This window comes from Centruroides sculpturatus, unplaced genomic scaffold (assembly GCF_000671375.1).
Source record: "Centruroides sculpturatus isolate CEXI.00-Female unplaced genomic scaffold, Cexi_2.0 scaffold1078, whole genome shotgun sequence".
NCBI classification, from domain to species: Eukaryota; Metazoa; Arthropoda; class Arachnida; order Scorpiones; family Buthidae; genus Centruroides; species Centruroides sculpturatus.
The window spans coordinates 61,635-87,897 of NW_019385369.1; the positions used below are offsets into that span (position 1 = coordinate 61,635).

Here is a 26,263-nt window from a genome sequence, read left to right on the forward strand (position 1 = left end):
TGACAATTTAGCTGGCAAAAGACACGAAAAATCGTCGATTCTTTCGTATTTGAAGCAATTTGGAAATCGAAGCGGAATAGAATTTAACATTAGTAAATAATATAAAATAAATATTGAAAATTGTAACGAGATAATTATGGGTAATAGATATATTATATGTAAAATAAATAGATGTTATATGTTTTTATCAAAGCAAGAATTGGCATTTAGAGGTCATATGGAATATATTGGATCTAATAACAGAGGTAATTATATTGAACTTGTTTATTTATTAAGTACGTCAGATAAATAATCTATTAAAAATACATTTAAAGAAAGAATTAACTGATTGCCCCTGGATGTCGGCTTCTTATAGAAACACAGCTTCCCTATCATCAAATGTCACGGCACGCCCCTGGTCTACTGTAATATATTAAAATTTTAAAAATGGGCTATTATTTTATAAATACGCAATATTTTTAAATAAAATCTTCGAAAGGGTACATAAGAGGCGGTCAGCTCTCATAAAAGCTATTAAACATATGCAGACGCGTGAAGTTTTTGATAGCTCGGTGTCACTATTTTCTCGTAAATCAAGGCGACAAAATGCTAATTGCAACGATCCAAAACGATCCAATAGATTTGTTCAAAATTTAAGAGGTCCGTAGTATTCATCATGGACACTAAATATTTTAAATTTCATTTAAATCGATTCATTGGTCTTGGAGATATTAAGGGTTAAAATTGGCACTTTAATATTACAAATGTGGCAGAGCTCTATTACGAAGCGTTACCGAGCTCTATGATAATTGTGATGTGCAGGAAAGAGGAACAATATTTATGTTTTTATCATCGATTTCAAGATCTGAAAAATATTGCAGATCTTGAATATCCATTGTGGGCCAAGTCGCGCCTACGCTGGATACAATTAAGCTAGGTTCACATTGGTATATAGATCCGCTACGAACGAACGAAACAAATACTAATACATTCCACGAATTATACTACAAATACATTCCACTCATTGACAAACAATAAAATCACATACATTATAGACATAGTCATCCAAAACATTCACAATGTACAAAACACATGAACTGAAAAAATCAGCAAGTACACAGAACTCACCCAGGAAATAAGGCATATGTGGAGGATGGATAAGATGCTTATTGTACCTGTCGTTCTCTCCTCTATAGGTGTCATACCACACACACTACACAAAAGCCTAGGAACATTACAATTGAATAGAAACGCATACATCACACTATAGAAGGCCACTATTGAATACATGCCATATTGTTAGGAAATTCCTGAATACAGACACATACTGGCACACTTACAGTATTTAATTTTTGTGTTGTTTTGGTTGTTATGCCTTAGCTCTGGTCCGGCATAGTATATAGCAACTAGTGTCAACCGAGTAGCAACTCGCTAAACCCAACATAATAATAATAAATATTATTGTATTAGAACTTTCACTGCTGTCTGATGGTTGGATAAACAAATTCCAGACGTGAAAGTTTATTGGTTGAACGAACGGAAGTTCGGCAGATATTGAGACATTTTCAACTCCTAACGAACTGGCAGTTCGTATCCACTTCGTAGTGGTTCGTATGCCAATGTGAATCTAGCTTTAGAAAAGCATTCTCAGTGTCTTCAAGCAGAAAGATTAAAAAAAAAATCAATCTGAACTGCCGAGGAAATAAACTCGCCAGTCTGTCTTTTTTGGCTTTAGATAAGGTGATCAGTTGTCTCCGATTTTGTCTGTTTTAATATTTGACTGTAAAATAAAATCTGTCAATAGAACGATTCTATTAACACTCCAATATAATATCACCAATCTATAGATGAATAAATGTATACGTTTTAAAAGATAACCAAAGTTCAATCAATTTTAGACTCTGTTTTCAGTGATTCTGAAATGTGAACCCGGTTCAGTGGCGCCCGCAGACTATAAAATAGGGGATGCAAGCTATAAACAAAAGGGCATCGTATAAAGGGTAATCTGTATATACAGTAGAACCTCGATTATCCGCCCTAATTGGGGACTGGGGTTGGTCGGATAATTGAAAAGTCGGATAACCGAAAAGTATGAAAAAATCCATTATTAGTGTAGTATATTATTATATCCCATGTAATTAGTATATTAGTATATCGCTATTAACCTATTTTGCGTTGAATTTTCATCAATGTTAAGCCTAACAAAAATTTTTTAAAATAATAATCGTCGCTATTGTATCGTTAAAAATTAGAAAATTAAGCTTCGTTTAAATACTGGCTCCCTTTCATGGTCGAATGAGTGTTGCCAGCTAAAACACGTAAAAATAATATTAAAGTAGCCAAGACATAGCCAAATATTGTAGCGCCACATCACTAGCGGACATTTGAAATTTGCCGACTAGGACGGTCGGTTAACCGAGGGGTCGGTTGATCGGGGAGCGGATAATCGAGGTTCTACTGTATATCGTATAAAATATACAATATATATACAGGTATCCTTTGATTAATGCAGTTAATTAATCCCTCGATGCTCCGCGTATATCAAAATCGCGTTAATGAAATATAGTGGTACCTCGATACTCGACCGAACAATATGACTCGCTAGAACAAATTTTCGATTAATAACAAATATTTTAATTTTGTCACCAGTAAAATAATTTTTTGTGATAAAAATGAGTAACTAATTTTAAAATAAAATGAAACCTTAGAATTTTCTCGGGGATTAACTCTTAGTATACCGGGCAACCTAACGACAAAGGGGAGACATGTGCCCCAAAGTACGGGCGACCTTGCCCCAGTAATATTGTAAATGTTATGGTCACCATACTCTAGAGCAGATATGGGCAAATGCGGCTCTTTTTGAGTTACATGCGGCTCTCGCTGAAAGTGTTAATTTCTGCTTTTTATTATTATTTTTACAATTTTATTTCCACAATTTTGTGAAAATATATTTATTAAAAAAATCAATATTTGTTTATATTATATTTATATTATATAATAAAATCGCGGTACAGAACTGCAGTACAGAATAAAAAAGCACAGAACTGCGGCTCCCATGCGTTTTGCAAAACCTACATTTCGGCTCCCACTGAACTCTTGCTTGCCCACCTCTACTCTAGAGGACCGGGCTTCATTATTCAGTCAGTTCAGGAATTTTCATGGCGGTTGAACCAGTTCTGATGGATTGCATCCTTCATCACTCGATTACTCCTAACGAAGGAGATAGACAAACGTTCTCTTACTGCTTTCAAGGCGGAGAGAATTAATAATAATACACATGCAACAAATACAATAAATTCGTCAAAAAACTTATCATTACAATGGATTATTCGATGTATTTTTCAATTACATATTGTTTTAGACTATATTATCTAGATTGACAAATACAATTACTATATAATTCAAAATATTATAAATAAATTCTGGAAAGTTTACAGTGAAATAACCGTAAGGGGGCTAATATTAATTCAGCCATCTTATTTTGTAGATCGTCTTCCGAGATGTCTGTATCTAATTCAGAAAAGAAATTTAGAATGAACGAAGGCGACTGGATTTGCAGTGATTCACAGTAAGAAACTTAAAGCATCCCATTACATTTTTAATAAATTATCACAAAAAAAAACCATTACTATTTTGTCTACACTTAAACTATTGGCAAATGTTTTTCAACGTACAAAATAAACTCATAATAATAATAATACTAAATATGAAATATAAAAACAAGAGAAACATAAAAAATATGATAAATAAACCATTTGATTATATAATTTTGCTATAAATAGTATGTGTAATAATTCCAAAAATGTTAATTATTTTAAAAATATTTGGCAAAATTTAATCTTCATTCTATCAAGATTTTTATAAATATTGTAAATGAATAGAAACATATTTAAATATAAGTTATTTATTAAAGTAGAATGGGAGGTTATAAACATTTTTTAATATTAAAGTTTTATAAAAATAATTTACAGTTTTTCATTTATTATTATTGTTATGAATGTTTGCCTGTCATTTTTGTATGTCTGTGATGATTCATTTATTCAGATTTTATTATCATTGTTGATTTGTAAGATAAATGAATTAAGTAATATATCTTATTCAAATTATATTAATTTGTTAGAATTTCTAAGGAATGGCTTTCATTGATTTACTTACATGTTGATGTTGCTTGATGTTTACTATAATTTTAATTTTATATATTGATTATGTATTATACGTTGTTTATTTTCATGCAAGAGGATATGCAGAGAATGTCATACAATTCTAAATAATATAAAATTTGATTTTTTTTTAATTATAACTTTCAATAAGTGTGAATATAATGATGACTAGGAGAAATTTTTTTTTTATATTGGAATAGTTCAATGCAACTATGTTCTTCACAAATTACTGGAGTAATTAATTAAATGCACACAAAACCTTTTATCCAATGAAAATTCTGAATGTTTTTGGCCTTCACCAAGGCCTGCCTGCCTCAGGTTTTTAACAAAACCGAATTCCAAAGTCAAATGTCAGAATGATGATGTTTAAAAATAGATTTTTTTAAAATTTCGAATATCTCATCACAAGGCAAATTATACGGATTTGGTTTCGGAAGACAAATTTATTTGAAATTCGATTTTGTTAGAAATTCTGAGACAGACCTTGGTGAAGGCTGAAAACGTTCAGAATTTTCATTGAAGTACTGTTACTGGATAAAAGGTTTTGTGTGTATTTAAGTTCAATGCAAGCATTCTTTTAAGAAAAAATTTGAAGTGGTAGCTTAAAATATTAAATACTTAATTACTGGTTTTTTTTGAAAGTTAGACAGTTAGACTGATATCTTATATCAATATTAATAATTAGAAATTAAATACTTTAGAATAAACTAGATGCAAACTGAGGCTGCATCTTCTGCATACCATGCATATGTGTTATAAATTACTTTACTAGAACCTTCATCCAAACTTCTTTGATCTAGGCAGCTTTTAACTGGTAATGCATTTGGATGGTATGCAGAAATCTGGGTTTACATCATATTCCTGCATACTGTTCTGGGTTGATCATCTACTCTATTCTAAATTATTTATTTTCTAAGAATTGATATTGATCTAACTGTCTGCCATTAGACAAATTATATAATAGATTAAATTAATAGTCTAAACATGTCCAAATAAATCTGGTAATTAGGTACTTGGCTGTAATATGTCTTAATATTAATAACTTGAGCTAGATTTTGAAGCATGAATCTGCTATATTTCCTACCTGTATTGCTTATGCATATCAGAAAATATTAAACTTTTTATAAATTATGCAGTCACTTTTTTGATAGAAATTAATGAGGGATTCTTAAAATATTGTGTTCTGATTATATTATGATAGCATTAAATAGAAACATTTAATATTTGCTGATGTTTTCATATTGATATAAATTTTAATAAATTTTTTGGTGCTCAAAATTTCTTACAATTAAATACATTAAAAACTACATGTTCACAAAGATTGTTCTATAAAACTTCCATGAACATGGGATAGGAGAAATACATTAAAAAAATAAAGTTAGAGATTGAAAAAAAATATATGATTAGAGAATAAAAACACATTTTTATACAAAGTTTTGCTATCACATTTCTAATTTCTGTCTCTTGTTTCTTAATGGTAGATTCATTTACTTTTAAAGCATGAATCTGCTGTATTTCCTACCTGTAAACTATTTAGCACTTTAATTTTGTCTTTAATGAACAAGGAACATTATTTTCTTTGATGCATTTGATATTTTTTCTGTAGGAAATAAAAGATAAATATTTATATGTAACAAATTAATGAAAGAATTCTTTAATAGAATGATCAAACATAAAAACAACATGCATGCTTTCAGGTTGTAAACCCATCATCAGGCCTCTCACATTTGAAATTGTTGTCCTGGTAACCGGTCAAATGTGAGAGGCCTGATGGGTTTACGACTCAAAAGTGCTAGCAAGTAAATTTATTATTTTTCATGTTTGATTACTCTGCTAATATATTCCTTTATTAATTTTTCATTAAAGTCTGTTTACTTAGATGATATTGTTGATTTGAAAAGATAAAAGAAAAATTAACTATAACCCACTCAAAAAACCCTAATGCTGACATTCATAATACATATCAATATAAAACATGATGTTTACTACTTGCATAAGTTCATGTGCTATAATAGCATTAGAAACTACTAAATATTATGCAGTAGTAAGTACAGTACAGTGTAACAATTGATAACACAAATCGCTGTAAAATACTGTTAAGACAAAAGTATAAAAAGATTATTAAATTATTTTTTTATCTATTATTTCATTATTTTCTGTTAATAATTTCACAGATAAATGAATTTTAGCTTTACGAATATGAGAAAAATAGTTATAAATATACTGTGAATATGAAGTTTCTACTGTACCATTAAAAACATTTAAGAAAAACATGTTTATTATTAAATATTTTTATATCTGTATTAATATCACAGTAATATCAGAATACAGACCTATTTTATTAAATAATCACAGGCTTAATGGATTTTGAAGTTAACTTGGTTTTCTTTAAGAGGCAAGAAACAATTTTTCTTTGAAGCTTACAGCCTTTGGTAAATTATTTTGAAAACAGTTTCTAATATGAAAGGTTTTGATTCTGTTATAAAATTGTGAAGTATAATGAAATATTAACATTTTTCTTCATATGTGATTCCTAAAACTGGATATTTTTTTTTATTGTACTTGAAAATTTAATATTTTTATAACTTTATTGAGGACAGTTTAAAAAACTCAAAAGAATCTTTCCTACTACTAGTGTATATTTATAGAAGATGCTTTTCTACAGCAGAAAGTTCAAAACAAGTAAGTTAAAATAAAACAATTACTAAATTAAAACTGAGTAACTCACATGATTATACAATGAAACTTCAGAACTAGACTCATATTTATGAGTATTGTACTTATTTATAACAGTTCAATTTAATGAGCAGTTTTTTACTTCTCTGCTTTTCCATTTATGGAATACTTGATACAACAAGCACTGAACTGCTTTTACAAGAATTAAATATTCTGATCAAGAAAACGAAATTTCTTCATTCTCCAATTAGATGGCTCATAGATTTCAGTCTCTATTTTCTTTGTTTCATTCATGTTCTCTTCATTCACTATGAATAGTGCTATTCATTTCAATGTAGTTATGAAGTTTAGTGAACTTACCTCTGTGTTTTACATCCTTCTATCAGTGGTTACAATAATTAAAAAAAATTATGAGACTGAATCAGATGATTCCATGGTTAAACTTGAAATAGAAATAACTATGAAATTATTTAAAGAAGTCTAGTTTTTAATGTGATAAAGCACTTTCTGGGATCCTTACATCAGATCCAAATGTTTAGCTGTTTATACTCCAAACCAACCACTACCTACAATTAACCAATAACCGGTGAGAAATTCTTTAAAATCGGCGAACATTTTCGATTCCCCTCCTGGGATCTTCTTCAGGCTTACTTCTTTATAGCTTTCGTTATAACTGGATTCTTTAATTCGAATCTTCAAATTAAAGAATCGAATTAAAGAATCCGGTTATAACGAAAGCTATAAAGAAGTAAGCCTGAAGAAGATCCCAGGAGGGGAATCGAAAACGTTTGCCGATTTTAAAGAATTTCGCACCGGTTATTGGTTAATTGTAGGTAGTGGTTGGTTTGGAGTATATACAACCCGGTGTGGTGAGAAAGCACATTAGTTTAGCTGTTTTACAATCAACTAGCAGCAGCTGTTCTGTTCTATTATATTTTGCTGTTATTTTCTGGTAATATTGCTGTTTTCTTCTGAGGAATAAGATACACAAATTCAATATTCAATTTGTCATATAATACATCCAAAAACTGGACATCCTCTTCTAGGCAATGTTTTAATGTTTTTTGCTTCATTCCAAAAAATGATGTAATAAAACTTGTCAGATCTTACTGAGAACATTAGTGATGATGAACTCTCCCAGATAATGAATTCTTCCCTCATAACAAAATGAAAATATATAAAAAAAAACTGCATAATATGTCCCTTTATTTGTGTACTGTGTACTCTGTACAGAGAGTAAGAAAAAAAATATTATATCTTGGTTTTATATCTTTTACAAAAATATTTACATGGCATGCCAATGTTCCCAAATGAGAACATACCAAAATATTTTTCTCTGTTAAGTAAGCAAATAAGAGTAATCAATTTAAAGAACATTATTATAAAATACTGTATAGGTATAAATTTATGTAAGTTATTATAGTTATGACTACAATGTAGTTATTAACAGTTAGTATGCTTTTACAAAACCTTGAGAAGTCTCCCTCAGATTGTATAATCTAATAACAACAAAATTTGGAAGCAAAATGTTCCAAAACTAAATTTTTCAGGTATTTGTTGAATTGAGTTCTATCAACAGAAATGTTCTTTGGAACATTTTACATTTAAAATTTTAATTGATTAAATAAATATTCAAACTTTGTATTAATGAAAGCTAACATTCAATATACATAAACAAGAATTATATGCACATTCTGGCTTTCATTTTGAGATTAGCATGGTATACATGACTATAATTATCACATATTTATTTTTATTTTCTAAGTGTAAATGTGATGTATTAATTCTTGTTTATGTGTATTGATAAGATTGGAATCAAATCGTGGCTGATGGTATTTACATTAAAATACATAGGTAAAATTTACATGAAGCTACAAAATTGTCTTATTGTTCCATCGTTAAAAACACCAGTGACTTCCAAAAACAATTTTTACTTACAGAGATGACCTTTTATTTGAGGTTACACCTCCACAATAAAATGCAAAATGGATAAAAATGTTCTCTGGCAATTATGCCATTAATATAATTCATAATAAAGCTTTTTAATAATAATTATAATTTGTAATAAAGTTCATTAAAATTATTTTTATGATCTTTATAATAAAGTTCATAAAAATAACATAATGAGCAAAACAAATTGTAAAAAATTGCCTCGCTTAATGAGCGATGTTTCGCATAATGAGTGACGAGGAGAGGGAAAGTCCCAAATTGTGCACTTGCTCCATCAGTCTGTGTTTAGCACTCATTCTGCTAGCATCTTAATGTTGCTTGTGATCACATATTTTTCCAAACTTGCATTCACACATATTACGTTTAAACATCAACAACCATAGCCTGTTATATAATGAACATACCAAAAGATATGCCAAATTCTTCGGCTATGTAAAGGCTATAATTAAATATTAGAAATTAATTAATTTGACTAGAGATGGGCAGTTATGCTGCCATCTCGTATTAAATTTAATGACCAATTCCAAATTAAATTTTAGAAATGTCTGAATTAAAAATTAACTATGTATAATTATTAAATTTAATATGAGATGGAAGCATAACTGCCTACCTCTAGTCAAATTAATTAATTTCTAATATTTAATTATAGCCTTTACATAGCCCAAGAATTTGGAATATCATTTGGAGTGTTTATCAAACATATTATCTGTGATTTTTTTGTTTTTTTTGTTTTTTGCAAATTGAATTCTCATTTTAGGTTGGTTCATTCCACGCTAGAAGAAAAGTTGATGATGACTCATGCTCCTTAACAATGCACATTGTACAATTTTCTTTGAATAAACATTATACATAAAATATTTGAGTATTTTTTTGGCATGGAATGCATTATCATATTTTACATTAAATTCTATGGGAAAAATTGTTTTGCTTAATGAGTGTTTTGCATTACGAGTATGATTCTGGAACGAATTATACTCATTAAGCGAGATTCCACTGTATATTTATTTAAATATAAAAAATTTATGTTTTGTTCATGACGACACTGACAAAACTTTATATTTAAAAGTTTCATCATTTTATTTTATTTCTTGGTAATTTTTATAGCTAAATTATTGTCATAAATACAATTTAAATAGAATTTGAAATGAAATTTTAGTTATTGGACATCATAATATTATGCTATATATGTCATATACATTTATACTCTCATTATATCTCTTAATATGGTTCATGCAGTCAAGATGTGTATTATATATATATATATATATATATATAATTATGTACATTTATACTACAGTATTGGAAGACAAAGAAAAATGAAATTTTGATTATATTGTTATGTTCTGACGCTAAGTATAGGCTACTTAATTTGCAGAAATATTAACTATTAGTCATATAAAAAAGTTTTATCAATTTTAGTTCAGTAATATTACTTACATTGCAGTGGTGTCAGTGATATCATTTACCTTAAGTTGCATTTTTAAATATTGTTTTCCATTGACATAAACCACTCATACTAAATCACCCCAAAGGTTTTTTATTGGATTTAAATCTGGGATATATGGTGGCCATGGCAAAACATTGATATCTTTGTCAGACAACCATGTCATTGTTGAGGCAGTGTTATCAATAGGAGCATTATCCTGCTGGAAAATAAAATGTTTGTCCATTGCTTCATCTCTGAATGATAGAAGATAATTTCCTAACATATTTTAATAGTCAACTGCCTTTGAACAAGGAGAAATGAAAGCGATAACTGATTTTAACTGATGATTGAAAGCTGCCTACACCATCATGGATCCTCTACCTTCTACACAACATGATAAAAGATGAAGTTGGTAACATACATCATATTAATAGTATTGCACACCATCAAGGTCATTCAGGTTAAATTTCTTATTGGTAAAAGCTGTAAGATTCCATAAATCTGAATGGCCAACATAACACATTGCAAAGTCTAGCCACTTTTCCATACAGGAGGTTGTCAATTTTGGCTGTGAGTTTATTGTATGATGATCTGCAGACTTTTGCAGAACCTATCTGATTGTTCTTGGTGTTACAGGTAGCTGTAGAAAAGCTACCTGTAACACTGATTAGATGGCATATTAGAGAATGTAGCTGCTCTCAATATTGTCCTATCATCTCTGGCAGAAAGTTTTTTTGTCCTACCACAATGTTTAGCCTTACCATAATTGTCAGTGTCCTTTAAGTAATTGTGAACTATCATCTTGATCTTCCTAGTAGGCCTGCAATGAGCATTCAAATTTCCTAGTCTGTGAATGCATTATCTTGCCATTTTCTTCATCTGCTAATGTTTTACCAGATCTGATTTTTACTGAAGATTGAAAACACACAACATGGATTATATAAATTAGGTTACAATGTCTATTGTATTTTAGAAGGTTATGAAATATAAATTTTTGATCCTGGTCTCAAACTTTTTTTATCATAGAGAGACCTAGAGTTTTTCAAATTTTATTATTATTGCTGTAATCAATATGAGAAATTAGCAAAAGAACTCTACATTGTTTTATTTTATCAGAGATGGTTTCTAAAAATCTAAATCTTAAGTGACTTTTCATATTTAAAACAAATGGTTTATATTTTGAAAGCTTAATATCATCAATTGTTAGTTATCAACTTTCATCTAACAATAACATATGATTTAGTAATAATCCTTTGAATTACATAATTTTAAGTAGAGTCTTCTTAATTTAATCCACCTTGGTTTTTAGGATATGTTTTTCCCAAAATTACTTATTAAGTCAAAGCTTATAAATAAACTGAGCCTTTCATTGTTTAATTAATAAAACAAGTTATTCTGTATGTAACTTGAGTAAGATTAATTGGATTCTGAAACATTTGAGTTTTAAATACAATGTGGTAAGAGTAAATATGCAGCGAATCTTTTAAATACTGTTATGTCAAAGAAAAAGGTTTTTATTTTCTTTAAATATTTTCTTAAAGAATACTTAAATGGGACCAAGACTATTATAGTATATAAACAAGACCAAAAACAATGTAATTGAAACACTCCTGTTATTCAAATAGTTATGAACATAGAAAGTAGAATGAGTAATTATTTATTGTGACATTGTCGCAATGCTGGGCTGCAATTTTTAATCATATTCTTTTAATTTATTTAATTTAAAATATATGCTCTTCACCTCAAATTAGCAGTGTTCTGCCCCTGTACATCATACTTTTCGTGTTAGCAACAGTCATGCCAGTCATTAACTTCTATCAGAGGAAAAGTTTTGAATTGAAATAACATGACTTCCAGTTTGCATCAGACATTTGTATATAGTTAACCACAGCCTTCTGCCCCTAATCTTTCCATATCTGGTCTCAGCTTTCATCTATCTAACTCTATTCTTGAGATTAAGGAAAGACAGACAAATGGATGACAGTGGGAATTTTATAGGTATTCAATTTTTTCAAATTGCAGCCCAATGATGTTTTTATCCCCTAAGCATATAGAGAAGATAGATACATGTAATTGGTATTTCCTACTCCCTTCTCAGAATTTATAAATTTTTCATCTGGAGAAAACAGAACAATAACAATGGAGTTTGTCTCACATTGATCAGAAATATTTATCACCTATGGATTTCTATTGGCACTTAATCTTCCATAATTTATAAAGACAGCATGATCATAGCTATTATGATTGTATTCTAGCTTAAGATTTATTGCTGGAGTTATTTAAGTGTACTGCTTATTTAGTCCTAGCTTAAAATGAATAGATATAAACAAATAACTGAAGCCCAATTTTCTAATAGTCAAACACTTATTAGCATACTATTTAAGCTTTCCAACTCTCAGAGTTGATTCTGGGAGCTTCAGGGGCACTGTCTTACTCTTGTGGCTATTGGTGTGAAATTTTTTGCTCTCTTGTAATTGACTCGTTTTTTTTTTTTCTTTTTCTCTTTTTATCAAATTTCTTAATCTGGTGAATAATTTATGGACACCCTATATACATATATACAATGCATGTATGTGTGTGCATACAGCATTTAAATTTGAAAGAGTTTTGTGTTTCAAATAATAGAACCTGTAAATTTATTTTCTGATCCTTTCTCAATTAATGTAATTTTATTCAATTCAAAAATTTGAATATGGTGTTAAAACACAAATACAAGAAAACAAATTTAATTATTGTTCAAGTGCTAAGTGCTTTTACTTGTAACTTACCAAATTTTTTTATTGAATTACTCTCATTTCTATCATGAGTTAATTGTATGATGAACTAGCAACCTAATTCTAAAGTTGAATGATATTATTATTATTGAATTTTTATGTCAATACTATACTACAATAAATTTGTTACTCCTAGTAAACCATGCTAGCAACTGTTAGTGAACTTGAAATTCCAGCATGAGTTGAATTATAAATAGTCTTATAAGTTAGCTGAGTCAATAAGTATTTTTAAATATTAAAGTCTTTGTAATATACAAATAGATATGTTAATAGGTAAAGATTTTCTCACACACACACATATATCTATAATTTATATTAAACATAATTGTATACATAATATTATAGAAAAGTCATTAATTTTTTCAGATTTTCCTGAATTATGAATACATTTTTTTAAATACAGTTTTAAAAAATACATGATAGGAATTTTTTAATGTTAAATTATCATTTTATTTTTAGGTATAAAGTTGAATTTTTTATATAACTATTATTAAACAACATATCCATAAGATTAATATTTAGTTAAAAATATGGTTAATTCAATTATAATTAATTTTTATTAATCAATAATCAAAAATAATAATAATAATTTTCATTAAATTGGATAACTTTATTCTTTTAGATGTGGAAATGTAAATTTTGCTAGACGAGCTACCTGTAATAGGTGTGGAAAAGGTAAGCTTTTTTAAAAATATATAAATAACATTTAATCTGGATGTTCACATTTTCTTGACAAGAGGGAACATAAAGTTTCAAGAATAGGTGCATATCTAGCAGATATAAAGAAAGGATTGCTTACCACAGCCCAGGCCACATTTTGCTTTAAATCCTTCTGTTTAATGAAGTTGCCTACTCTAATCCATCCTACAAAAAATATAATAGTAGATAGTAAATAAATGTAAAGCCATTATAACAACTGGAAATATATGAGGTTGAAAAGAAAGCAACATGCATTGATTATAAAGACAGAAACTTCATTTCTACTGGTTGGAAAGCTGTTTGTATTTTAATATATTCCTTATCTGGTTTATATTTCTTTTTTATTTACTTAATTTTTTTAATTTTTGTTTTATCTATCTCACCATATCCTACACTGGCTTTCTACTAACAAGTTATTTAAATTCTGCAGAATGGAATTACAAGATTATCTTATGAAAGGTTTGCTTTTTTCTATTTCCATTTATGGAATGTTCCACATTTAAACAAGATAATATTTGTTCTGATACTGATATTCCTTCTTTTTGAAAAGGTATTCTACCTAGTAATCACTGAGAGTGGTTTTTAAGAGATCAAAACCATTTTGTATCAATTTTATCAATGTATTGGGCTTTAGGAAATTTATTATACAAAACCATTTTGATTATTTAAATTGTTATATATATATAAAACTAGCTGTTACCCACGACTTTGCTCGCGGAGGTTTTGCAAGCAAACCCCATTTATATTCAGTATTTCAACAACCATAGTAATTGTTATATAATGTGCTGAGAATGATGGGAATTGCTGAGAATCAAACAAACTGTTTTCAATTTGATCAATTTTCTGGAACATTTACAATCATTCTATAATCGAACTGATACGCAATAACAAATTCGAATTTAAAAGGGTTTGAACATTTGGTTAAAAAATTGAAATATATAAAAATATTTATAACAATGTCTGAAATGTTATTAATTTAATACACTTAAGCACTTAATGAAGACTAAACGTAACAAAAAATCGCATGTAAAATAGTACAGTAGAAGCCGTTCTTCCGGTTAAGCTTTAATGCTCTCCCTCTCCTCCCGCTGGGGAATTTCGAAAAATCCTTTCAAGTGTGCATTCCCTTGGCATACCCTACTAAAACGCAGATAAAAACAAAAAATCGCATCTAAAATAGTACAGTAGAAGCTGTTTTTCCGGTTAAGCCTTAATCCTCTCCCTCTCCCCCCGCAGGGGAATTTCGAAAAATCCCTTCTTAGTGAGCGTTTTCATGATGTACCAAATTTCACCTCTTTAGGTTCCAGCGGTTTGCTCTGGGTGATGATGAATCAGTGAGTGAATGAGTCAGTCAGGACAAGCAATTTTATATATATAGATTACATGTCCTGACTGACTGATTGACTGATTCATCATTGCCCAGAGCAAATTGCTGAACGTAAAGAGAGAAAATTTGGTACAGAGTTAGGGTACGTCATGAAATCGCGCACTTAGAAGGGAATTTTTGAAATTCTCCCGTGGGGGCGAGGGAGAGGATTAAGGCTTAACCTGAAGAATGGCTTCTACTGTACTATTTTAGATGCAATTTTTTGTTTTCAACTATGTTTAATCTTCATTGAGTACTTAGGTGTATTAAATTGATAACATTTCAGACATTGTTATAAATATTTTTATATATTTTGATTTTTTAACCAAATGTTCAAACCATTTTAAATTCAAATTTGTTAGTGCATATTGGTTCAATTATAGAATGATTGTAAACGTTTCAGAAAATTGATCAAATTGAAAACAGTTCGTTTGATTCTCAGCAATTCTCATCATTCTCAGTGGTAGGTGTTATATAACAATTACTATGGTTGTTGAAATACTGAATATAAATGCGGTTTGCTTACAAAATCCACACAGGTGAAGTCAGGCAAACAGTAACAGCTAGTATTTTATAAAATCTTGATTTGATGGGTGATATATGATCAAGAAAAAAGGATTTGTGACTTAATGCTAAACAATAAAAAGGGGTATATAAACAAGATTGTGATCTAGTTAATCTAGAAGAACTTTCAACATGAGCCAGTAATTGTTTATGATGCCATTAAAATATTTATAGGTTAAAATTTGGTCAAAATACTTAACTCTTTCTTTGAAATTGGGTAGTCCCAGTTCTGACTCTTGTGACAATTAGTGTAAGGGACATGGCAAAATTTGTTTAAAAGGAAGTAAACTTTATGTATTTCTTTACTAAACAAGGTCATTAACCTTGTTTAGTAAAGAAGGAGATGCCATTATCCAGATTGGTAAGCAATAATCTAATAGACTGGAAATTTGTAAAAAATATTGATGTTAGTACAGTTTTTGATGATATGGGTTTACAAAAGTGCCATAAAATTCCCCAGAGGATTGCGATAGATTTTGCTATTTTTTCTATATATATCTTTTGCTAATTTAACCATTTTTTTTTTTTTTTAAAGGTTAATTTATTGTTAAAGATGACTCCCCAGATCACTAAACAAAGTTACATAATTTAGAATATGTTTATAAATGTGGAAGTGGTGGATCTCTAATCAGAGAGAAAATAATCAATACAGTTTTACGAATATTGGTTTTTAAATTTAATTTTACTAAAAGCCAAAGAAAGAATTTTAAGTTTGGTTTGTAAAACAATTAGATCATGATTTAGGAGTTTTATATTGTTGGCATAAGCTATTACTTTAGAATTAATATTTTATTTATTTATTTTTAATAAGCATTTTCAATATTTTGAAATACTATCTGAAAATGACAAACTTTTAGTCATTTGTATTCAAAACCTTATTTGAAATTTCTGTTCCATCTTTCACATTTCAAATATCTCTTGTCGTTGTTTCTTATTGCTGAACATTTATTGATAATGCACAAAATGTGCATAGTCAATAATTTTGAAATTATGAAACATTGGAAGTGCTTTCGAATGATTTTCTATTTTTGGAAGTGGAAAAAAATATAAATTTGTATCTTGTTAGAAAGAGTTGTTTAACAATAGTAAATAACTACACAAGCCTGCTGATCTTATTGTTATAATTATCAAATTTATCACACACCTTTTGTTGTATTGTTCTTGTTTTTCAGAGCAAAATGTTATAATTTTTAAGAAATTGTACAAATTTTTTTATCACCTGATATTTATAAGTAGTTTTTTCCATTAAATTTTATTTTGCTTAACCAATCAACAATAAGGGACGGATATATCCGTCCAGGGCGATTGTGTGGCAGTGGTGAGGGTCGAATATATCCGTTAAATTCTTTTGGGGGTATTGCCAAAAACTAGCCAAAAACTACCACAAAAAAAATTCACATAAAAAAAGAATTATGTAACAATAAAAAAAGACTTTTCTTTACTAGACATAACTGTTTACAAAATCTTTTTCTGAAACGGTAATTAGAAAAAATGCGTGGAAAAATACTTTAAAAATTTCCGACGTTTATTCTCCACTACTTTGGGATAGTACCATACCTGACTATCCCACTGTTGAAAGGTTAACTGAAATGATTCATTGTTAAAAGTCATGCAACAGAGTCAAATAATTGTCATAACCATACAATTCCAGTCTTAACTTTCAACATTAATATTATAAAATTTAAGTCACATCTGCTTATAATTTGTTATGTACTAATTAAGAGGTTTTAACTGTACTTTTAAATAAAATTCTATGTGAAAATACTAAGAAGTTTTTAACTTGTGATGTTCACACAAAAGTATGTATACTGACAAAAAGGAAACATACAAAAATATGTAACAACAATATTTTTATTTTTGCATATTTTGAACAAGGTTCTTTTGGATTCCAACTCCTTGGTCAAAAAAATTATAATACATTTTATGTTAATGATAAAAAAAAGGGAAAATGACAATTGGTATGTGGTTTGTGACTAGTGATTGCATTACTGGTAACTGGTTTACTGGTTACTGGTAAATTAGGAAAATTATATCCCAGTAAATTTACCAGCAATTAATTTTTATATCATTATTTCAATTAAAAATCCTTTTAATTAACCTGATATTTATTTTCATAAAATTTTCATGGGTATTTCCTGTGGGAAGCAGATTTTTTTCTCTCCATACCATAGCAAGAAAACAGTGCAGGTGGTGATGGGTCATTCCATTTGTAATTTAAGGTTATTGTTTTCCATACCAACTTCTCACGTCCAACAAGAACAAAGTGCATAATAGAAAAGTCAAATTTAACAATGAAAGAGAAATTATACTTAGTCATTAAACATAAAATGAGCATAGACACTGATAACAGTAATATAAATAAGTTTAAAAGTGTGAAAGATATAGTTAAGAAAGAAATGAAGTATTTCTTAGAGCAAAAAATACAAGGAACGTATCTTAAAAAGATTTTCAATGCTCTAATGAGAGACATCCAATTAGTATTGATTCAGAGAGTGCTTTTTCTAATGCAACTGTCATTTGTATGAAAATTAGATCTAGATTAGATGAGAGCCTAAATGTATTATTTTTTTAAGATTCTACTTTCAAAATTACATGGTTGTCCAATAATTTTGTCAGTAATTCAGTTTCGTTTTAAATCATTTGTTAATACAAATTTACCGGTAAATTACTGATAAACCGGTAATCCCGAATATAATTACCGAATTACCAGTATTATAATACCCAGTAAATTTGCAATCACTATTTGCGACATATATATGTGTACAGATAGTACTCACAAACAACTATAACTAAGGCTTACATACTATCCTAAAACTAGGGAAGAAGGAAGGTGATAGGTATAGAGAAAAAATACGTAAAAATAGGGATTAGCAAAAAGTTGGGTACCCGGGCTTCATAGTAATTCATGACTTGGGTGGGATGCCAATTTTAGTTTCCTTGGGAAGAAAAATGATTTCTCATTGTCAATCTTACTTTGGTGTCTTGTATGGTCTTCTGGTTCTATCGTAACCACAGTAGAGTTACTCCTTGATCAAACTTCTTGATTTTTACTCCTTGATCTTTCAGATACTCTTCTCATCCCCAGTTGTTGCCAATTGTGACCCAGAGCATGATCTTTCATGTTGTTCCCTGTTGATGTCCAAGCCAAAAGTGACTGTTTCTCCACTCCTTAGCCCTTGGGCCTCTTTCTTTTCTTTTTGTTCTAAGAATTGGTCGTCATCACCTAAGGGGAAAGGGTTAGAAAAGAAAATTCTAGAAGAAATATAACAATAGAACGAAGAAGATACAAAATATGGCATAGAGCCACAAAATATTCATCTTTTTAAGAAATTCAAAAAATTGGAATAAATTATTTATTATTTCAAAAAATTTAATATTTAAAATAATAATTGTTAGAATTACTTGTTACACAGATGTATTGTTTAAGATGTTCTGACACCTTTGTTGCAAAAGAGTGTGATTTACATTGCAATGGGAAGTAAGAAAGACTTATCATCTGGAATGAGAAGAACTATTAAAATTTTACAAAATGAAAGTAAATCTTAATTGAAAATTACCAAAATCATTAACTATTCACAATATTCACATTTTTCATGAACTTTGGAGGATGCTGCATTTTTATAAAATGGCTACCTTATCTGGGTTGCCTGTAACTAGTAATGTAAAATTAATCATATATTACTGTCTGCTATAATGATATATGCTGCTTGTAGCTGTTATCGAGAAATTTTATAGAAGGAGAACAGTTATTGCTAGCGGGACATGTCATTATGTGGTATCTAAAGAAATGAGCATGATTGTTCTATGCATATTTGTGCTTTTTGTGTCAAAAAACATCAGCTTTGACTTTTGTCCTATCAGGACCGGATTTACAAGTAAAAAGCTATGTAAGTTGTTGCTTAGGGCCTCAACTTTCAAGGGGCCTCAAACATTTGTACAAAAAAGAAAATTGAAGTCAAATTTCATAATAAACATTTTTTTACAAACCAAGAAAATATACTTTACTTTTTATTTTGTGTACTATTTCATTAATTTTTTTCTAAGAATTAATGTAAGGTCGTCATAAAAAAAATCAATAAAACCAATTTAAAAAAATTTTTTTAATGGAATGGGTATAAAAATTTAATTAAATTCAGTTATAAAACATAAGACTAGTGAAACCTCACATCTTTTTCTTCCAATATTCGTATTAAATCAGAGACACAGTCTGATTTAATTCTTTTCTTTTTATGATTGACTTCTAAAATTGTGAAGGGTTGGTAAGGGGCCTTGCTTAGTTCAGCTTAGGACTTTGAAATGCTTAAATCTGACCCTGTGTCCCACACAAAATTACTGGCATTTTAAACTTTAAGAAAATATGTTTTAAAATTGACAGCATAAACTTGTTCATGTAAAGCTGGAACAGTTGGGGAAACTGCCAATTCTTAACAGTCTAATCCACTCTTTCAGAATTCAGAGAAGCTTGTAAATATAATCGACCAATTTCTGAATAATCATCTGTTTTTCATGTGGGAATAGACAAAAACTTATATTAGGCTCCCGTAAGGCTTTTAAATTGCAATTTGGAATGCAACAGAAAGCTTTGCTTTTTCTATTGCTATTCATCTTTACTGCTGATAATACACAAGAATGAATCAAATGACCCAGATAGAATAGTTTTGTTTTTAAACACCAGAGGGCGAGCATCTGATGAAAAATGCAAATACAGTATCAAAAATCTTAAAACAAATGAATTCCAAAAAGAAAATTGTAAATACAGTAGAGCATTAATTATCCGACTCAATTGGGGACTCAGGTTGGTTGGATAACTGAAAAAATTGGATAACCAAAAAGAAGGATTATTACTATAGTATATTGGTATATCCCATGTAATTAGTATATTAGTATATTGCTATTAACCAACTTCACGTTGAATTTTCATCAATGTTAAGCCTAACAAAATTTTTTTTAAAATAATAATCGTTGCTATTGTATCGTTAAAAATTATTTTAAATTATTTTATTGCTCACAAAACAAACAACCATTCATAATTAGAAAATTAAGTCTCGTTTAAATACTGGCTTCCCTTCAATGGTCAAGCCTGTTGCCAGCTAAAACATGCAAAAATTTAACAAAAATAATATTAAAGTAGCCAAGACATAGCTAAATATTGTAATGCCACATCACTAGCGGACATTTGAAATTTGCCGACTAGAATGTCGGTTAACCGATGTGATGGTTAATCAGGGGTCGGATAATTGATGCTCTATTGTAGTCATGAAAATTATGGAAGAAAATGCTCAACAAGTTCCGAGAGATGATCATAAACTAAAGGCAATAGTAAGAAAAAATCCTTTTAAAACAAGCAGATATTATTCTGTATGGAAAAAGGAGAATGTAAATGTATCCCACAGTAAAACAGTTTGCAGACTTCATGAAATGAACTTGTTCCAAAACACAAACTATTCATCTCTAGGAAACAAAGACTGAAAAAAGTTCAATGGTATAAAGAGTATATTAATTGGACCGGCAAAGATTGGAATAAGATTATTTTTAGTGACAAATTAAGGTTTTGTGTATCATATGATTAGGGTGTATGTGTGTGGAAAACGAAAAAAGCTTTTTATCCATTTACACTAAAGCAATGTGTCAAATATCCAGGAATGTGATAATTTGGGGTACATGTCTGCAAGAAGTGGCCATATGACAATTATTAAACGTACCTTAAATTCCTCAGAGTATCAAGAGTTGCTAGGGTACTTCTTTATTCCTTCAATGGAAGAACTTTATTCAAATGTTATTTTCCAAGATCTTGCACCAGCTCATGTCGTGAAGTCAACCCTAACTTGTTTTATAAACAACAATATCAATTTATTAGACTTGAATTTGTATAGAATCTTTGAGGGACAATGAAATGAATATGGATGAAATAGCTTCAATATTAAAAGAAAAATTGAAAAAATTTGATCTGAAATTATACCTGATGATTATCAGAAATTAATTGCTTTAATGCCATGAAGAATTTGTGATGTAATTAAAAACAAAGGTTATTCAACTAAGTATTAAATGACTTTTCAAATATCTTTTATAAAATATTAATATAGTGTGAAATCCGCGATTTTTACGCCGATGTCGGAAAAATCTTTGTAAACAACTCCGAGGAAAAACCCACTCTTGGTGAGAAGTATATCGGAGGTCACCAATTGTTTTCACAGTAAGGTGGGAAAGTTGACACTTAGTTAATCGGAATGCACCATAAGTGTCATCAGAAGTCGATCACATGACTCATTTCCCACGAATAACGTATAAAAGCTCGAGTCCCCGGAAGTTCTGCGTGATCCCTCGGAAGTTATACTTGGTAGATGTGCCATATTTGTCTCCATACTCCAGACTGAAAGGACATACGACCAACCACAGCCATTTGAACTTCCATCGCCATTAACGAACATATTCAACGAATGCATATTAGACATATCTGCATAGAGGTATTTGTACTTTTTAGAACTTTGTGAACACTCTCTCAGACTAGCAGGTAAAGCTATTAGAGCATCCCTTTTGTATAGTGAACTTATTTAATCGCATTTAACCTATGTATCCTAGCTTAGTTATATAAATAAATGCTTGTTTAGTTTTTAAACCTGTCTCCTGTCTCTGAAGGACACCTGCCGACTTACCGATGCACTCCCCAGTCAATTTTTTGCCTTCCTAGCCATCCGACAAGCTGAGAATGGATTTTACCAACCTGTTGCAGAGTAAGTGGTCATTTAGGATGAGCCCAGTGGCCCACTGCTAATCTCACAATAATATGAATTATTCTGAAATAAATATAGGTATTTCAATTTTTTGAATTTCTTACAATGATGAATATTTAAAAACTACTGTACTTAGCATATTCACATACAGTTTTTTTTTTTAAATTACAGTCAAATAACATGTTAATTAGGTACATAGAAGATATGATTTAAAATTTTATAATTTTAATGTTGAAAGTTAGAAAATACTGAATCAGAAAATTGTCATAACCTTACAATTCCAGAGTTGTATATTGATTGCATATTTATGACATTGAGACATAAATATCTAAACTGGTTTGTATGTAAATGTGATCAATAATATCAAAATTGTTATATGCACGAAATGTATTGTGACCATCAAAACATTAAATAAATTTTTTTTAATATGTGATAAATTAATAAAATAAAAATCTTGTTATACTAATTATGTTACTTAAAGTAAAATAGTTAAAAGAAAACTAATGAAAAAATTTACTACTAAAAGATTATTGTAATGTTATTTATGATCTTGAAGATAATGTATATTGAATTATTGTTAAATAACAAATGTATAATAATATGTTATTGGAAAAATACCCCCTGTAACAAGGCTTAGCCTTAATTCAAATAAAATATTTGAAATGAATTTTTTTTTAACAAAAAGCAAATTATATTAATGAGAAAAATATTAAAACCATAAAATAATGTATTATGTAAGTATGTGTTATATTTGTAGATATCTTTATTGCAAAAATTAAATTTAAGATATGTTTTAGCAGGACTTGGTAGATTCCAGATTTTTCATTCCATTGGTATCTATCCCTATCATATTTAAAATTAATCTCAATATTAATATATCAAAATTTAAGATAATAGTATTAAGTTTGTAAATTATAATTTACATATATTAAAGAATAATTTTATAAAATTTAAAATTTCAATAATTATAATTTATTTTAAAAAAGAAAAGTCAACTATACCACAAAGGAAAAAACTTGGTCATGAGATTGGAAAAGCAGCTGCAGAGAAAAGTAGGGGTTTATTCAGTGCAGATGACTGGCAATGTGGAAGGTATGAAGATTTTTAATTATTAGACTAATATTAATATTTTTATTAGCTTCTATATGTATTCACATATAATAAATAAAAGATATTCACATATAATAAATAAAAGAAGAAGAAAATAGATGTAGTTTATTTTAGTTTTTGTTATTAAAATCTTTAGGTGTGGGAATGTGAATTGGGCACGCAGACAACAATGTAACATGTGTAATGCACCAAAATATGGAGAAGTAGAAGAGCGAACAGGTATGTATTGATATAAAAGTAAATATTGGATATATATAAGATAAATCATTTGCAAAAGAAAAAATTAAATTGAATAAGATAATTAACTGTTAAAAATATAAGTTTTCTTTCTAACTGTTCATATGAGATAAAACTATTTTAAAATGGCATTAAAATTAAAATCAAATCTTATTTGATTGATTTTAATTTTAATGTTATTTTAAAATAGTTTTATCTTGTATGAACAGTCAGAAAGAATTTGTATTTTTAACAGTTAATTATTTTATTATATAATATAACAACAAACTGTGACCTTTTTTAAAAAGTTTTTAAGTTTACCTTATTGTACTTTTTAGTATTTTAAAAAATTAAATTCATTTTATATTTGGAACAATCCTTACATATTCAAAGAGATGTNTCGGAAGTTATACTTGGTAGATGTGCCATATTTGTCTCCATACTCCGGACCGAAAGGACATACGACCAACCACAGCCATTTGAACTTCCATCGCCATTAACGAACATATTCAACGAATGCATATTAGACATATCTGCATAGAGGTATTTGTACTTTTTAGAACTTTGTGAACACTCTCTCAGACTAGCAGGTAAAGCTATTAGAGCATCCCTTTTGTATAGTGAACTTATTTAATCGCATTTAACCTATGTATCCTAGCTTAGTTATATAAATAAATGCTTGTTTAGTTTTTAAACCTGTCTCCTGTCTCTGAAGGACACCTGCCGACTTACCGATGCACTCCCCAGTCAATTTTTTGCCTTCCTAGCCATCCGACAAGCTGAGAATGGATTTTACCAACCTGTTGCAGAGTAAGTGGTCATTTAGGATGAGCCCAGTGGCCCACTGCTAATCTCACAATAATATGAATTATTCTGAAATAAATATAGGTATTTCAATTTTTTGAATTTCTTACAATGATGAATATTTAAAAACTACTGTACTTAGCATATTCACATACAGTTTTTTTTTTTAAATTACAGTCAAATAACATGTTAATTAGGTACATAGAAGATATGATTTAAAATTTTATAATTTTAATGTTGAAAGTTAGAAAATACTGAATCAGAAAATTGTCATAACCTTACAATTCCAGAGTTGTATATTGATTGCATATTTATGACATTGAGACATAAATATCTAAACTGGTTTGTATGTAAATGTGATCAATAATATCAAAATTGTTATATGCACGAAATGTATTGTGACCATCAAAACATTAAATAAATTTTTTTTAATATGTGATAAATTAATAAAATAAAAATCTTGTTATACTAATTATGTTACTTAAAGTAAAATAGTTAAAAGAAAACTAATGAAAAAATTTACTACTAAAAGATTATTGTAATGTTATTTATGATCTTGAAGATAATGTATATTGAATTATTGTTAAATAACAAATGTATAATAATATGTTATTGGAAAAATACCCCCTGTAACAAGGCTTAGCCTTAATTCAAATAAAATATTTGAAATGAATTTTTTTTTAACAAAAAGCAAATTATATTAATGAGAAAAATATTAAAACCATAAAATAATGTATTATGTAAGTATGTGTTATATTTGTAGATATCTTTATTGCAAAAATTAAATTTAAGATATGTTTTAGCAGGACTTGGTAGATTCCAGATTTTTCATTCCATTGGTATCTATCCCTATCATATTTAAAATTAATCTCAATATTAATATATCAAAATTTAAGATAATAGTATTAAGTTTGTAAATTATAATTTACATATATTAAAGAATAATTTTATAAAATTTAAAATTTCAATAATTATAATTTATTTTAAAAAAGAAAAGTCAACTATACCACAAAGGAAAAAACTTGGTCATGAGATTGGAAAAGCAGCTGCAGAGAAAAGTAGGGGTTTATTCAGTGCAGATGACTGGCAATGTGGAAGGTATGAAGATTTTTAATTATTAGACTAATATTAATATTTTTATTAGCTTCTATATGTATTCACATATAATAAATAAAAGATATTCACATATAATAAATAAAAGAAGAAGAAAATAGATGTAGTTTATTTTAGTTTTTGTTATTAAAATCTTTAGGTGTGGGAATGTGAATTGGGCACGCAGACAACAATGTAACATGTGTAATGCACCAAAATATGGAGAAGTAGAAGAGCGAACAGGTATGTATTGATATAAAAGTAAATATTGGATATATATAAGATAAATCATTTGCAAAAGAAAAAATTAAATTGAATAAGATAATTAACTGTTAAAAATATAAGTTTTCTTTCTAACTGTTCATATGAGATAAAACTATTTTAAAATGGCATTAAAATTAAAATCAAATCTTATTTGATTGATTTTAATTTTAATGTTATTTTAAAATAGTTTTATCTTGTATGAACAGTCAGAAAGAATTTGTATTTTTAACAGTTAATTATTTTATTATATAATATAACAACAAACTGTGACCTTTTTTAAAAAGTTTTTAAGTTTACCTTATTGTACTTTTTAGTATTTTAAAAAATTAAATTCATTTTATATTTGGAACAATCCTTACATATTCAAAGAGATGTATTTGAATTAAGAATTGTATTAATTTTTTTGTTTAACTTTCAGTTAAAGATTTCAATTTTGTTATCCTAATTATTTA

At 28.6% G+C, this 26,263-nt stretch overlaps 1 protein-coding gene across 1 annotated transcript in view; it reads left to right on the plus strand.

The window, feature by feature from the left end:
* LOC111638226 (zinc finger Ran-binding domain-containing protein 2-like) overlaps positions 1-26,263 on the plus strand; it is a 48,965-nt gene that overhangs the window by 2,961 nt on the left and 19,741 nt on the right. Inside the window, exons 2-5 of the mRNA XM_023383888.1 lie at positions 3,432-3,547; positions 13,588-13,640; positions 23,312-23,417; positions 23,572-23,654. Coding sequence (XP_023239656.1) covers positions 3,432-3,547; positions 13,588-13,640; positions 23,312-23,417; positions 23,572-23,654 — 358 coding nt within the window. The remainder of the gene's footprint in view (positions 1-3,431; positions 3,548-13,587; positions 13,641-23,311; positions 23,418-23,571; positions 23,655-26,263) is intronic.